General features: G+C 37.7%; 1 protein-coding gene across 4 annotated transcripts in view; it reads right to left on the bottom strand.

Annotated features, from left to right (window-relative positions):
* The window catches only part of LRBA (LPS responsive beige-like anchor protein), a 368,802-nt gene that overhangs the window by 30,358 nt on the left and 325,354 nt on the right, over nt 1–13,090 (bottom strand). For 3 of the 4 annotated variants that reach the window (XM_074540769.1, XM_074540770.1, XM_074540772.1), the window contains 4 exons: nt 11,072–11,161; nt 7,725–7,917; nt 4,974–5,036; nt 1,673–1,828 (listed from right to left, as the gene is read on the bottom strand). In XM_074540769.1, coding sequence (XP_074396870.1) covers nt 1,673–1,828; nt 4,974–5,036; nt 7,725–7,917; nt 11,072–11,161 — 502 coding nt within the window. The remainder of the gene's footprint in view (nt 1–1,672; nt 1,829–4,973; nt 5,037–7,724; nt 7,918–11,071; nt 11,162–13,090) is intronic. The other variant, XM_074540771.1, reaches the window with a different exon arrangement.

The raw sequence follows: 13,090 nt of genomic DNA, 5'->3' as shown, positions 1-13,090 counted from the left end.
AAAGTATTTCCTATTAAAAACAAACAAACAAACCAACCTGACAGAAAAATGGTTCCTTTTTTTGTTGCAAGTGCTAAAATGTAATTGAATTCAACACTTGTGATCACTTGCCTTCATGCATTACTGATCACATCATCTTTTTCCCTTGATGTTCTGTTCTGATCAAATCTGTTGATTTCAAAATATTTCCCTACTTTATTCTCATTTCAATTTGAAGCAAAGTAAACTACATCTGAATTCCCTTCATTTAAGCAAGAGTTGCTATATTGACAAATAGAAGAAATAAATCTGGAACTTTTCTGACAATGGTATTTTGGTTTATACCCTGATTAGTTATGGTAGTAACAATGTACCTGGTGAATCTGCCATACACAGAGGAAATAACTTAAAGAATTATTTGTAGTTCAGATTGATACAGGGCAAGGCTACCAAAAACATACAAGTTCCTTCCATATGTGTAAAGTTAAATACATCCTTTGATATGATAGAATTATCTCTCTATTCATATAAATCTACCATATACACGAAATATTTATTACTGCCAGCTATCCTTTCTGAAGATCCACTTTAAATTCACAGTTCTATGTAAATTTATTTTCATCAATGAGAAAATTAACCTAAGAAGGTCCTAACAAGATGTCCGTATAATGAATTGTGGGCAGTCAATATTACATAAATGGAACTTCTCCTTTATATGTAAGGCTTTCAAATTGTAAAAATGACAGAAATACTGAACTATGCCATGAGATCCAAAGTCTTAAAAGATTTTCATTAAAGATCAGTCTGTTTTGTCAGTCATTTTGGTTTGCCAAGTGTGAAAAACACTGTTAACTAATATATTTAAGAAACCATGACAAACATGCAGGATATTCCCTAGGGATTAATTACCAACTGGAAAGCTTGATGGCACACACCCATTAACCACACAGGGTCATTAATCCCAAAGAAGTACCTTGCAGTGAGGTTGCTATTTCCATTATAAGATAATGAAAGGAAAAAAAACCATAACTAGTTTTTCCTGGGGTTCCAAGGCTTTTAAATTCCTGTAGCTCTTACATGGAAAGATTCTATTTAGCACGACACATGCATGACTTCAATGCTTTGGACACACTCCAGCTGACAGACTAATTTAACTGCTGCCCATTATATCGATCAGTTTATGCTATATAAAAGAATTCAGTGGCTCCAAATCAATTCGAGTATGGCATGGCTTTCAAAGGCTTTCATAGTATTCTTTCACTAGATTTCAAAATTTCACTTCTTATTCTATAGTACTTGCCTGTATTTCCTAAAAAATCCCAGTTTTCTGGTGCTGAAAACCAACCAGAGTTAAATTTACATAAATACTTTAGGAATAATTAACTCTCCTGATACGCCAGGCTTCATACAAACTCTCACCTGTGAAAAGTACAGTGCAAAAGCAGGCATCTCTGCCCTGTAAGCTTGAAGTGTAAAGCTCATTCTAAACCAGAGCTGCTCTCACATGTGTTATCATTCCCCCAAAATGATAGCACACAATACATGGCAGCAGTAGGCAAGGAAATATTTGACAAACATTATTACTAGGGGAATAAATACACACTCCACCCCTCCTCCTTTATTTGAAACAGTAGGCTGATGATGAACAGAAAAAAATCTTTAGGTCTGTTTCCCTATTTTAAAAATACATTACCTGAGTCAGTGGAGTAAACACGGAAACTCTTGTCCCAGAAGCCACAGACCAAGATGTAACGATTGTCAGAGGTGATGACAAAACACTGGGAATGCACCTGAATGCTTTGGTCTAAAAGGTCAGTGATCTGCCTCCTGTGCATACCTGTATTGCTGGCTGAACAGAAAAACATACAGACCAAGACATTTTAGCATTCACCTTCACAGAACAAAAGTACAATTTGGAAACTTACACTGACACCAAATACATTCCTCACTTCTGTTACTTTTTTTTTGTGGCAGGGACATCTTCATTCTAATTCTACTTTAAATTCTCATTACACTTCTAGGAACTATGCTAATTCCTTGTAGTATATATTCTCAAATAGAAGAAATCCCCCTTTTAAGTGTCATGCAGCTGAGAAATAAATGAAAGATTGACCATAGGCAATGGTTAGTAAGATTCCTTCCCTCCTTCTTGAAGTATAAGATATTAAAAATTACAAACAAAGCAAAGGAATGTAATTATAAGACAATGTACAAACCACATAGTGGTTCAAATGCAGCACATAAAGGATCATGATTTTAAATTTTACATCAGTTGTATTTCATTGCAAACAGTGCCATTTGAAAAAGAAAAATTTCAGTAGGCATCACTACTGTTCAGATTTTTTTAAGCATGGCAGAAAAATTAACCAGCTTATCTCCACAATTAACTTCAGAGTTAGGAGAAATTATTTGCCTTATTTTGATCACTTAATGTTTTATTCCTTGAGATACTCTTGCATTGGGAACGCATAAAATGGAGAGGAATCAATTAGTGAACACATTCATATTATATCTTGTCCTTGGATTAATAAGGTGTGCAGATAGATAGATACACATAGGTCCCACACACACATATCGTGAAAATCCTACACGGTAGGAGAACTTTCAGTGTGCTTTGCTCCTGAGGGAACCTGATTTCCATCTCAGGCAAGTAATTTCCCCTGGGTTTGTCTGCCAACTGCTTGGAGCACTTATTACTTCCATCCAGGTGGTCTTCCAGACCTACCTCTGTCCTGGTCCAGTGCTCTTCTTCACTCTTTGTTCTTTGACTCCTTCCCATTCTCACAGACCAGCTGCCTTCCTAGCCTTGGGCTTATTCCATTTACTCTGTGTCAAATCTTTCATTCATTTGTGCTTTTGCTATATTTAAAATGTTGATAATGCCTTGTCCATATGGGTAGCAAATAATTTAGCAAGGTGTTGCCACTTGCTCTCTGCAGGTAACACAAATGTGGCCTTCACTGATCTTGGGGCCACTTAAAGAGTAACAGCCTCATGTTACAAATGCACAGTGAACTGCTCTGTATGACAAAATAGCAGCAAAGGAACCTCAATGTTGATGCAGATTAGTTGATGCAGATCAACTAATTCAGTGAGGATAATGCCTTCAAAACACTTCACCTCAAAAAGAGGTCTAGGGTCTGTGTCATATCAGACATTGCTGGTTTATGTCTTCCTGTGCACCAGAAAATGAGGAAGGCAGGAATCCCTCCTTATGACTAAGACAGCAACAAGATTCCTGCTATAACCATAAAAGTGTAATTTTGTGGTCCTCTTAGGTGCCATTTCTAGGTAAATGTGTCTAGCCACAATTAAAAACCTCTAATACTACCTACATAATTACTTGCTTGCACCCAATGATGCTACTTAGCAATGACAAAGAAAGCCTTAAACCTTTTAAACTATGTCCAGTGTAATCACAAGGCTGATTTGAGATCAATTGTAGGAAGACAATATTAAACCATTTTTCAGAATGTGAACATTGACTTTAAAGGTCTCTGTACCAATGTGATTTGGGGTTTTCTGCTGTAATATTTATTTACACTTCTAAGATCTACTTGATAGCAGATTTTAAAGCAGAGCCCAAATTTCCTGCTCCAAACATTTTTTGGATAAAATCTATTTCAGGAAGGAAAGGAGAGATACAGCACATGTCTGCCTCATAATAACTACTGCATTATTCAGATGAGGATTGATTTCAGAAACTCGGGAAAAACACTTTAATTTTATCAGATCTATAAAATGGTTTCATATGCCCCCACTCCCACTGTTCCTAATCCTAGAGCTTACCTAACAAAATGGCTACACAGGAAGAGTCTGGATCTACAGACAAAAATATCCCACTTCCTACTGGCATGTGCACATTGGTTTTGAAGTGAATTCTCACTGTCTGACAGACCTGTCATTCTAACCTATCCAGGCAAGCTCATCTTTGCTCTGATTTTTCCATACTGCTATAATTGGTCACATCACTTTTCCAATTAAACCACACTGAAACAGCTGGTTTTTAAACTAAGCTCAAAGTCCAACAAAATTGGGGGGGGCACAGAATCCTGTCTTCTATGCTCCTATCCTACAGCTAGTTTGTGTTTTGGTGTTAGGTCCTTGAGATTTTCTTTTCTCATCATGTTTAAGGTTCCATTTGCCATGCTACAGACTCCAAATACGCACTCCCCAAAGTTGGGTCTGTAATGAAAGAGCCGACCAAACTCTAACCCTGCTAATTGAAAAATCAGCTCTATACAAACTGATAAACCTCTATAATAAAAAGTCATGAATTTCATCTACTACACTGAGACATTAAATAAAGGAGAGACATTCGTCCACCCGTTTTTAATAAAAGAAAAACACACACAAATTTAACTGGTGAAGCTGATCAAAAGATGCAATACCCTTGAAAAATGAATACTAATATCTCAACACTAAACCAGAGTGGGCAATATATTTCAACTTTGAAACTGCTTTGCAATTACACATTAATCCCCCCAGCCTCAACAGCAGGTCTATGAAGAAAGGATTGATCTCCTTTAATGATGGAACCCTAGCACCATGGTTTTATTTTTCACAACACGGTGCAGTTAAGAACCCCACTGTTATTATGAAAATTTCCTCAGCAGAGGAGCTCCATCACATTACCAGAGCACCGATTCATCATAACGTGCCTTGCTCCTGCTCATCAACAAGTCTGAGTGATGAAAAGATCCAATATTATCCTGACAGTACTTCATGCACATTCTCAATCACACATTATTACAGCATCCATATTAATTTTCACTGACACGCGTCCTAGGCCTGTTCAAATTAGGCAAACCAACGAGGGGGAGTTGATGAAATACCAGCATAGCCACAGCTCATTGCATTCCAATTTGCATGCAAATGGTTTATCAGGAAAATTCCATTCCCAGCAACCAGCAAGTGAAAAACAACCGTAATCTACACTTCAGGGCCACCATACAGAGCTTAATGAATCGCAAAGAGAGAAGGAAGTGACAGACCTATGAGAGGATCGATTTCCACTGGCAGCTGGTAAGGCTGGTCTTGTACAGCACCTTGATGAGCTGGAATTCAGGAAAGAAGATTTTAAAACTTTGCATTTTTTTTTAATACATGAAGCCACATATATTTTATAAATCAAAGCTACGCCCTTTTTTCAACCATTCAAGATTCTTCTGCATCAATTGAATGAAAAACAAAAAAAATCCAGGTGCTTTTGCAGGCTGCTTATTAAACATTTATTTTAGATTAGGGCTATTCTGAATGTATGCCATCAGCAGCAGCTCTGGTCCTGAGCCATAAGCTCTAGCAGATGCTTTACTGGCAACCTCTCCTGCCGCAACAAAACAAAATTAAGTGGTAAAGAGGACTGAAAACAAAATGTGACAACCATCTGCTGACTGTAGCAAATACTATTTTCCTCTTCACTTTTTAAAGGACTGCTTTGGACAACTGAAGCACAAAGGACATTTTTTTTTAAAAAGTCAGTTTATGATACAGAGAGGGAAATCTCATTGTCATCTCATAGTCAGCGAGTATTTAAGGATTCATCCTTCACCAAAACCCATCTATTTGCTAGTTTGCATAGAACTTAATACATTAATTCTGCCAACCCACATTTCATCTGGGCACCTGACATACCAGTAAAATGTTTATGTACTGAATTCTCCTGCAGGGGTAAAAAGAAACCTTTTTTTTTTCCACAGCTTCACTACAAAGAAACAAACCAACTGCTCTCGATCCCCCTGACCCCCCCCCGCCCCCCCCCACCAGCAGTCTGTTTGGAAAAGAAACAAGAAATAATGGCTAAATACTTGCACTTATGATTTTTCTACCTACCAACCACAGCTTAATATAAAAATCAGTGTCAATACAAGGATTTCTTAAATAACTGATTCATACATAAATGCAAAGTTCTACTGCAATGAAACACCAACATAGAAGAAAACAGGAAATCTATGTGACAAAAAAGAGCATCCTGCTGGCTACCAGTGCCATTGGATGTCAGCAAAGCCACCAAATTCATATTCAAAGGCAGGAATGGGCTTTTTAATTACACATTAGTGACAACTGGTCACTTGGCAACTTAACTTTTTTATCATGATGCCTCATTAACAAAGACAATGCTAAGCCCACAGCAGGGGATATGGAGCCGTAATGATACCTGCCCTCTCATCCTAGGAAACCCCATTTTGGTATAAAATTGGAAGACAACAATAGCACAGGCTCAGGAGTCCACAGACAGATTTCTTAAGAGCACAATACTCCATTAACAGCCTGCAACTGATGTGTGCTCTCACAGAAATGGGGTGAGGTGATTTTTTCTTGAATATTTATGGTTGGCTTCTGTTTGTCTAATGGCAAGACAAGGGTAAAATGCCTCTAAATGAAAAAAATAGCAACTCTAAAGCACACCTTACTGCTCTCCCTTTCAGAGGGGAGGGGAAAAGCCTGAAAAATCCGAAAGCCCTATTCAACTCAAACCAGTTACTATTGCACTCATCAAACTGGTTGCTTGCTCATGGATCATCAACCAGCAGAATTCTGTTGAAATCAAAACCAACTCCCACCACTTTTGAATATTTTCTTCTTCCCATAAGTTGTATGTTCACAAAGGCCATTTTTAAAAGCCTTGACTATTATATGCCCACTGTCACACATCCAAGCTATGAGAGGATACTGCCATCCTCCTTTCAAAGAAATCTCGGGAGCCATGTAAATAGTTCTTGCTTGCAACTTCTTATCTTAGACAAGTCTCCCTTCCCCCCCACCTTTCTCTTGAAGTGTTTCTCGGGAGGGTGAAAAAATACATAGATGTTTCTATTTGAGAGGTAATTTGTAAGAATTAGGAAAAAAGTGCGGGAGTCATCTGGCTTTTTTCAAAAAGGAATCAAGGACCATGGGTCAAGATTTCTTAGTAGGAATTTCAACCATGTAAGTGTTTCTCTGATGTGAGTATCTTCTATTTAAGTTATTTTAGTGGAAGGTCATTTTTCCCCCCTCTCTTAAAATGCCTTTGACCAAATATACTGCATTGCACCAAAATAAACTTCCTTTGACAGCTTGGGCCTAAGACTGTCATAGTCAAGGAAAGGAAGATTGATGTCTTTAAGATTGGAGAATATCAGAATTAAAAGCAGAATTATATTCTCAAGTACAGCACACTTTTAAAGGAAAATTAATTTTATTCGTTGCTGTGCAAATGGCTATTTTGTTTTCCTTTCATACAAACAATACATAAGCACCTACATAAGTAACTTTGGGATGTTTAAGATAAGACCTCAGATATATTTTATTTTCTAATTCTCATGGGGTGGCTTTAAGAGCAGAATATCAAGTGTTTAATTAAGAAAAAACTGGCAGAGAAGATTTCGGGCAAGTTCTACATGCTTTAAAACTGCCTTTGACATGATAAGGTTCAGACTCCCAACAGACAGAACAACAAATTTAAGAGGAAGAGTATGCCTTTATTGTGATAGACTGTTTTTGTCTCCTTGCATGGTGCCTGATGGCCTGGAAAGAAACGTATTGTTTTTACAAACCTTTGGTGTGTTATATATCTTGCTGCAATAGCTCAGATTACCTTTCCAAGGAGAAACTAAGTGCACATGTGAAGAGCCTGCTGTGCCAATGAACTGGATTTGCTTTTTCCACTTTAAACCCACAACAGTTCCGCAGCCAATTGTGACCAGGTAAGAGGAGTGCTGCTGGATGGCAGGGGTTTCTCAGGCTCCTTGCCTTCAGGTACTCACCAGGGAGGCTGTGCCACTTGTTCACAGCAAAGAGCCTGTTGGCAGTGACCGTGATCACGGCGGGAGTGGCCAGGCCAGGCTGGGTGTTGGCAGCCACGTGAGCGACCGGCGAGTTGGACGGGAACTTGAGGACCATGATAACATCCTGCTGGGCCTGCTCTGTGAACATCAAGGGGCTCTGCAGGAGGAGATACTGTTGAGTGCACACGACAAGAACCCAAATACACGGGAAAAGAGAACATGGGGAGGAGAAGAGACAGGACAAGAGAAGGAAGATTGAATTAAAAACCACGAGATCCAATAGAAGCTGCAGTAGAAAAGCAAATGCAATAATAAGTGGAAAGGCTTGTGGAAATAACATTTTAGGCAGAAAACCTTGCCTGCACCCTATTAATCTTAGAGCTTTGTTGAACACAGGGTGTCTGTACACAGACTTTGCTACAGATCACAGCAGATTTAAACTAAAAGTTTTCAATTGCCTATCTCTGCCAAAAGAATTCTCCTTCATATCTGCAGAGACAGAATGTCAAGGAAAGCAATGCCAAACCAGGAGGGAAACAAAAAATAGTGAGCAAAAGAAATTCCTGCTCCCAGATTGTCTCGAGTTACATTAAATTGGCAGAGTGCAATTCTTTACAAGCCAGATGAGAACATGAAAGAGCATTAAAATAAACAGATACACACATACACTAGATATATGTTCTGTGTATATTTTTGGTGTACAAAAATAAGATTTATGAATGCAAAGTAGAAGATTTCACTGCAAACGTGTTTCAAAAGACAAACATAACTAAATGCACTTGTAAAGAATACAAAGTGGACGTGATTACAGACACTATCCTGCATTGTTTCCAGAAATGCTAAAGGAAAGAAATTAATCCAGACTCTCATTTTCAACATAATTTTTTAGGTTTTTGGTTTTTTCAGTTTAGTAAGTTGGAAAGTTTATTAACTTTTTAACTAAGTTCTCTAAGAATACTGCAAACATCAAAACAAAATATTGAGGATCTGGATATCAAACGTGAGGAGAAAAAGCAACATCTGATGGGTTTATGACTGTGTGATACATCTGAAAAAAAGAGAATCCCATTGAAATGCAGAGGTACAATCATCATGGTCACCAGTAGCTACACTGCTCAAGTATTTGTAATTTTCTAATAACCAAATTGGAATACTAATGAAGTGTCCTTGGCTATTCTCCACCTGCAATAGTTCATTACATTTTCATTACATTCATACATTCATATACTTGCATGTATGTGTATGCAAGTGCATACATTTAATGTATATTTATACAGAACTAATAAAAAAATTAAATACATTTGCATTTTTATTATCACTCCTTTTAAAAAAGTTATTAAGAGTACTTAGAAAAACATATTGCCCTATGAATTCCTATTTACAGTCTTGCATAAAGGTGTAAATAAAAGCAACTAATAAGCTACCCAGACACCCTTCTGAGCAAGTGGCTAAAAGCCAATCAATATTATGAGTTAATCCTCCCTGGATGCTCATTCAATTAAAGGTGTCAGTAATGCCTCATCTGATGTGGCCTCAATTAAATCCAGCTATCTGATGGTTGAAAACACAAGGGGATACAGCAACAGCAGCAAAACCAGACAAATAGGCAGCCTTCGTGTGACTGCTAATTACTACACCTGGTATATATTATGGCTTGTGCACTTAACACAGCACGTGGTAACTTCCAATTCAGCTCTATTCAAGCACACACACACGCATGAAAACAAAACTCAGTAAATAATGCAACTAGAAATAATTCAAAATTATGGCAGGAAAAATATCCCTACTGTATTTCAGCTCTAGGAATATTTTTAAAACCACTCAATATAGTGCTATTACGAAAACATGTATTAATATCCACAAAACCAGCAACTGAAGAATTAAAGGCTTTTTTTTTCTGGGTGTATCCCAGCCCAAAAAACCCACAGGATTTAGAAACAGCTAACTTCTAAGATTTTAACTTCTTCTGTTACATACTAAATCTTCACTAATTCAGCATCATGAAAAATATTATGATAGAACCACACAAACTGCTTTCTGGTATCAAATTTATTTTTATAACAATGGCTCTGACTAATACGTCAATAATCAACTTCTCAAGTTGCTGTTCTTCCTGAAACAAATCCCTTTAAATTGGAGTGAGCACTCGGTGCATGGCACCATGACAGACAGACAGACATATGGCAAGTGGCTGCATGAAGGAGAGTACCTGGGCTCCCCAGTATCCCTGTTAGCAGGGCTCTTCTGAAACACACACACACGAGTGCCTGCAGTGTCTCCTGGCCTGGGACCTGGCATGGGGCACAGGCAGCTGAGCTCAGGTACAACACATGATGCATTTGAGAAAGGCCAGTAGATCAGTTTATCAAGGAAGTTTACACTTCTGAGACTCCTGCATCACGAGGTTTGTAAGCTACTTTGGAAACATTTCATGTTTCTGTGTAATCTTTTAAAACCTTCTGCACTTTAGATATGTTTTTAAATTAATAACCTTAGTCTGCTTGAGTAGGACATATTTTCTTCTTGCATGTCCTGTATGACATGTTTATGGTTTTTGGGGTTTTTTTGTATTGCAGTGTAAAATGTACATCTAACAATAAGGGAATATAACCTTTTGAAAACCTTGGGAATTAGCAGACCATTTGCTCCACTTGTCAGAATATCACTTAACATCTTTAGTTCTGGACCTACAACAACACAAATGATATTTTAAACACAAGGACTGCACACAACACAATATGAAAAAAGATCAGTAAGGTAATAATAGTTTGTAAAATAAAATTATATTAGACACAAGTAGAGGTAAAAGGGAAAGCATGTTAATGCTCACTGCCTGGATTTTATCACCCTAGCTTTACTGCAAAACACATTTAGTCACATTCTTTGCTATGTAAGTTTCAGCTCATGAATTCCTAGTAATCCTGGTTTTAAGGGAAAACCTATGCCTGGGGGAAAAGACAAGGAGTTCCACCTCCTAAATCCATGCTTCTTGGGGAATCTGCCAAAGATTAACTAAACTGTCTCCACGAAGACTGGCTCTCACCTGTACAGGTATGGTATTAACAAAATCAACTGATGAAGTGCTTCAGGATTACACTGACAAAAAAAAGCTACACTAGAAATCAATGCAATCCTTTCTGCAACAAATAAAAGAAATAGTTAAGCACTGCATGCAACTCCTACCGAATCGTAACTCATCTGCTGGTTTTAATAAAATAATTCCACAACCACATAAAAGCAAAGTGAAAGTGTCCAGTTCTGCAAAGGTAAGGTAGCAAAGGAAGTGAGCACAATGTCAGGTCACAAAGAATTAACATGGCACTTACCACCTGCATGGCAGAACTTCTCGGAGGATGTGGTTCTATGAGCAGTTGGGAAGGGGTCTGTCCAAAACTTCGTATTTGAGCTTCCACAGCCTGGAAAAGGCACAGGCAGGTTTGCATGTTAAGAGGTGCTAATTACAGGCAATAGAACCATAACTGTCACCTGAAAATGTCATTCCACACTTCTGGCTTGTTTCATGTTGAAAATCAACCCCGTGTGTTCACTGTGGGGCTAAGTGCTTGGCACTGGTACTAAGAATGAGGTAATCATTTTAGTACTGTGGATGCTATTTCCATGAGAAACTCTGCAAAACCTCATCCTGCTCAATGATATTAAACAGAAACAAGCTATTATAATCAGAAACCCTCTATATTGGCTCCATTTTTCCTTTCTAACACTGGCTTATCCTGTTTGTATCATAACTCAAAACCAAAAGTTAACTTTTAAAAAGTTTCTGCGTGTCTTAAGTGCTGTACATTAAACTCCATTGCTTCATTTCACAGCAGTAACTAGAAGGAAAGCAATACCAAGCTTTTATTCTTACTTCCAGGTTTATTCAAGAAGAGCAAACAATGTTAGGATGCATTAAACTATCAACAGCAAACCTACAGGAGAACATGAAGGCATAACACAAGGGGTTTTTTTAAGTTTATTTGCATCTTCAGCAACATGCTTTAGTACTTCCTTCATTTTCATTTCACATGAAAATATTATGCTTAGTGATTTCTTTAAAATAATTATGTTAAAACCTGTGAACTTATACTTCTTGCCCCAGGCATGTCCAACTAATTTTCCATGTTGCCACCTCTTAGCCCACTGAGAGGTTTAAGTTTAAAGGTAACATCAAGCAGCCAAAATTCAACAAGTTACTTCTTGTCATGTTGGCCCCCTGCACCATGCACAGAAACAGGCTGATAGTACAGAAAATCTCAAATCATTCAGCTGAGTTTCTATCTCTTTCATTGTGAGCTTAATTAATCACCTTGCCTTCGCTGTGGACTAGCATGCTGTACATGGGCTGATGCCTCAGGTATATTCCCCTAATTCTTCTTTTTCATGGTTCAATCTTCCTCAATGCTCCTTGCACTTACATTTCCTGGTCTATTTTAGCCACTCCTTAAAATTTTAAAGACAATGGATTAACACCAATGCTGACCTTACTCTTACAAACAACTATTTTTGTATAATTATAAAGACCATTAGCACGACATCCTCCTGTTACAAAAATAACAAAGCCAAAACTAGAATGCACCTGAAACCTTAAAATAATCATCCTCTAGATAGTAAACATGCCATCCAAAACACTTGACCTTATTATATTTGGCAGGGCTTTTGAAATATCTGCACTGACCAGAGCAGGAGTTGAAATTAGTCTCTGAACAGATTCTAACACTCTTGCCCTCTCTGGGAAGGACCATAATGTTCAAAGAACCGGTGAACAAGTTATCAAAAAGCTGGCTGGAATCTGACACACACATACAGTGTGATGCAGTGAGCACTTTTTGAGGAACAGCAGTATCAGACTCATGAAATACTAAAGCTCAATAAGACCACATGAGTCTCCTTCCTGCTGATGAGACACACTACATTAAAATTCAAATCTGGGAGTTTGTGACTCAAGATATCAAGGGAATCACAAAAACTTTGAAGTCTCTTAAGACATGAGGAATTAACAAATGAACTGGTCAGCAGCCCTACCCTCTCCATAAAATGCTCTTTGTTTCAAAACATCAGATTTTAAAAAGATGTGCCCAAACTTACTTGCAGATTAGGCAGCATATTTTTACCAGCAAATGGGAATTCTGCCCTGCATTGAGGGTAGAACCAGAAGAATACAGGATAAAATATTCTTGAAACACAACTCCCATGCCTTTCTTTTAGAACTGAGAAAAGATAAAGCAAGGAAATAATGAGCTTTAGATTTAATAATTTCCTTGTATATTGACTTATGATCAATACAGAAACTTTCATTCCCAAATGCTCATGTTCATCATTTAAACAGAATCAGAATTTTTATCTCA

The sequence above is a fragment of the Zonotrichia albicollis genome, chromosome 5 (assembly GCF_047830755.1).
Source record: "Zonotrichia albicollis isolate bZonAlb1 chromosome 5, bZonAlb1.hap1, whole genome shotgun sequence".
Lineage (NCBI taxonomy): Eukaryota > Metazoa > Chordata > Aves > Passeriformes > Passerellidae > Zonotrichia > Zonotrichia albicollis.
The sequence above is the reverse complement of the archived record's forward strand: the minus strand, read 5'-3'. Positions and strand labels throughout refer to the sequence as shown.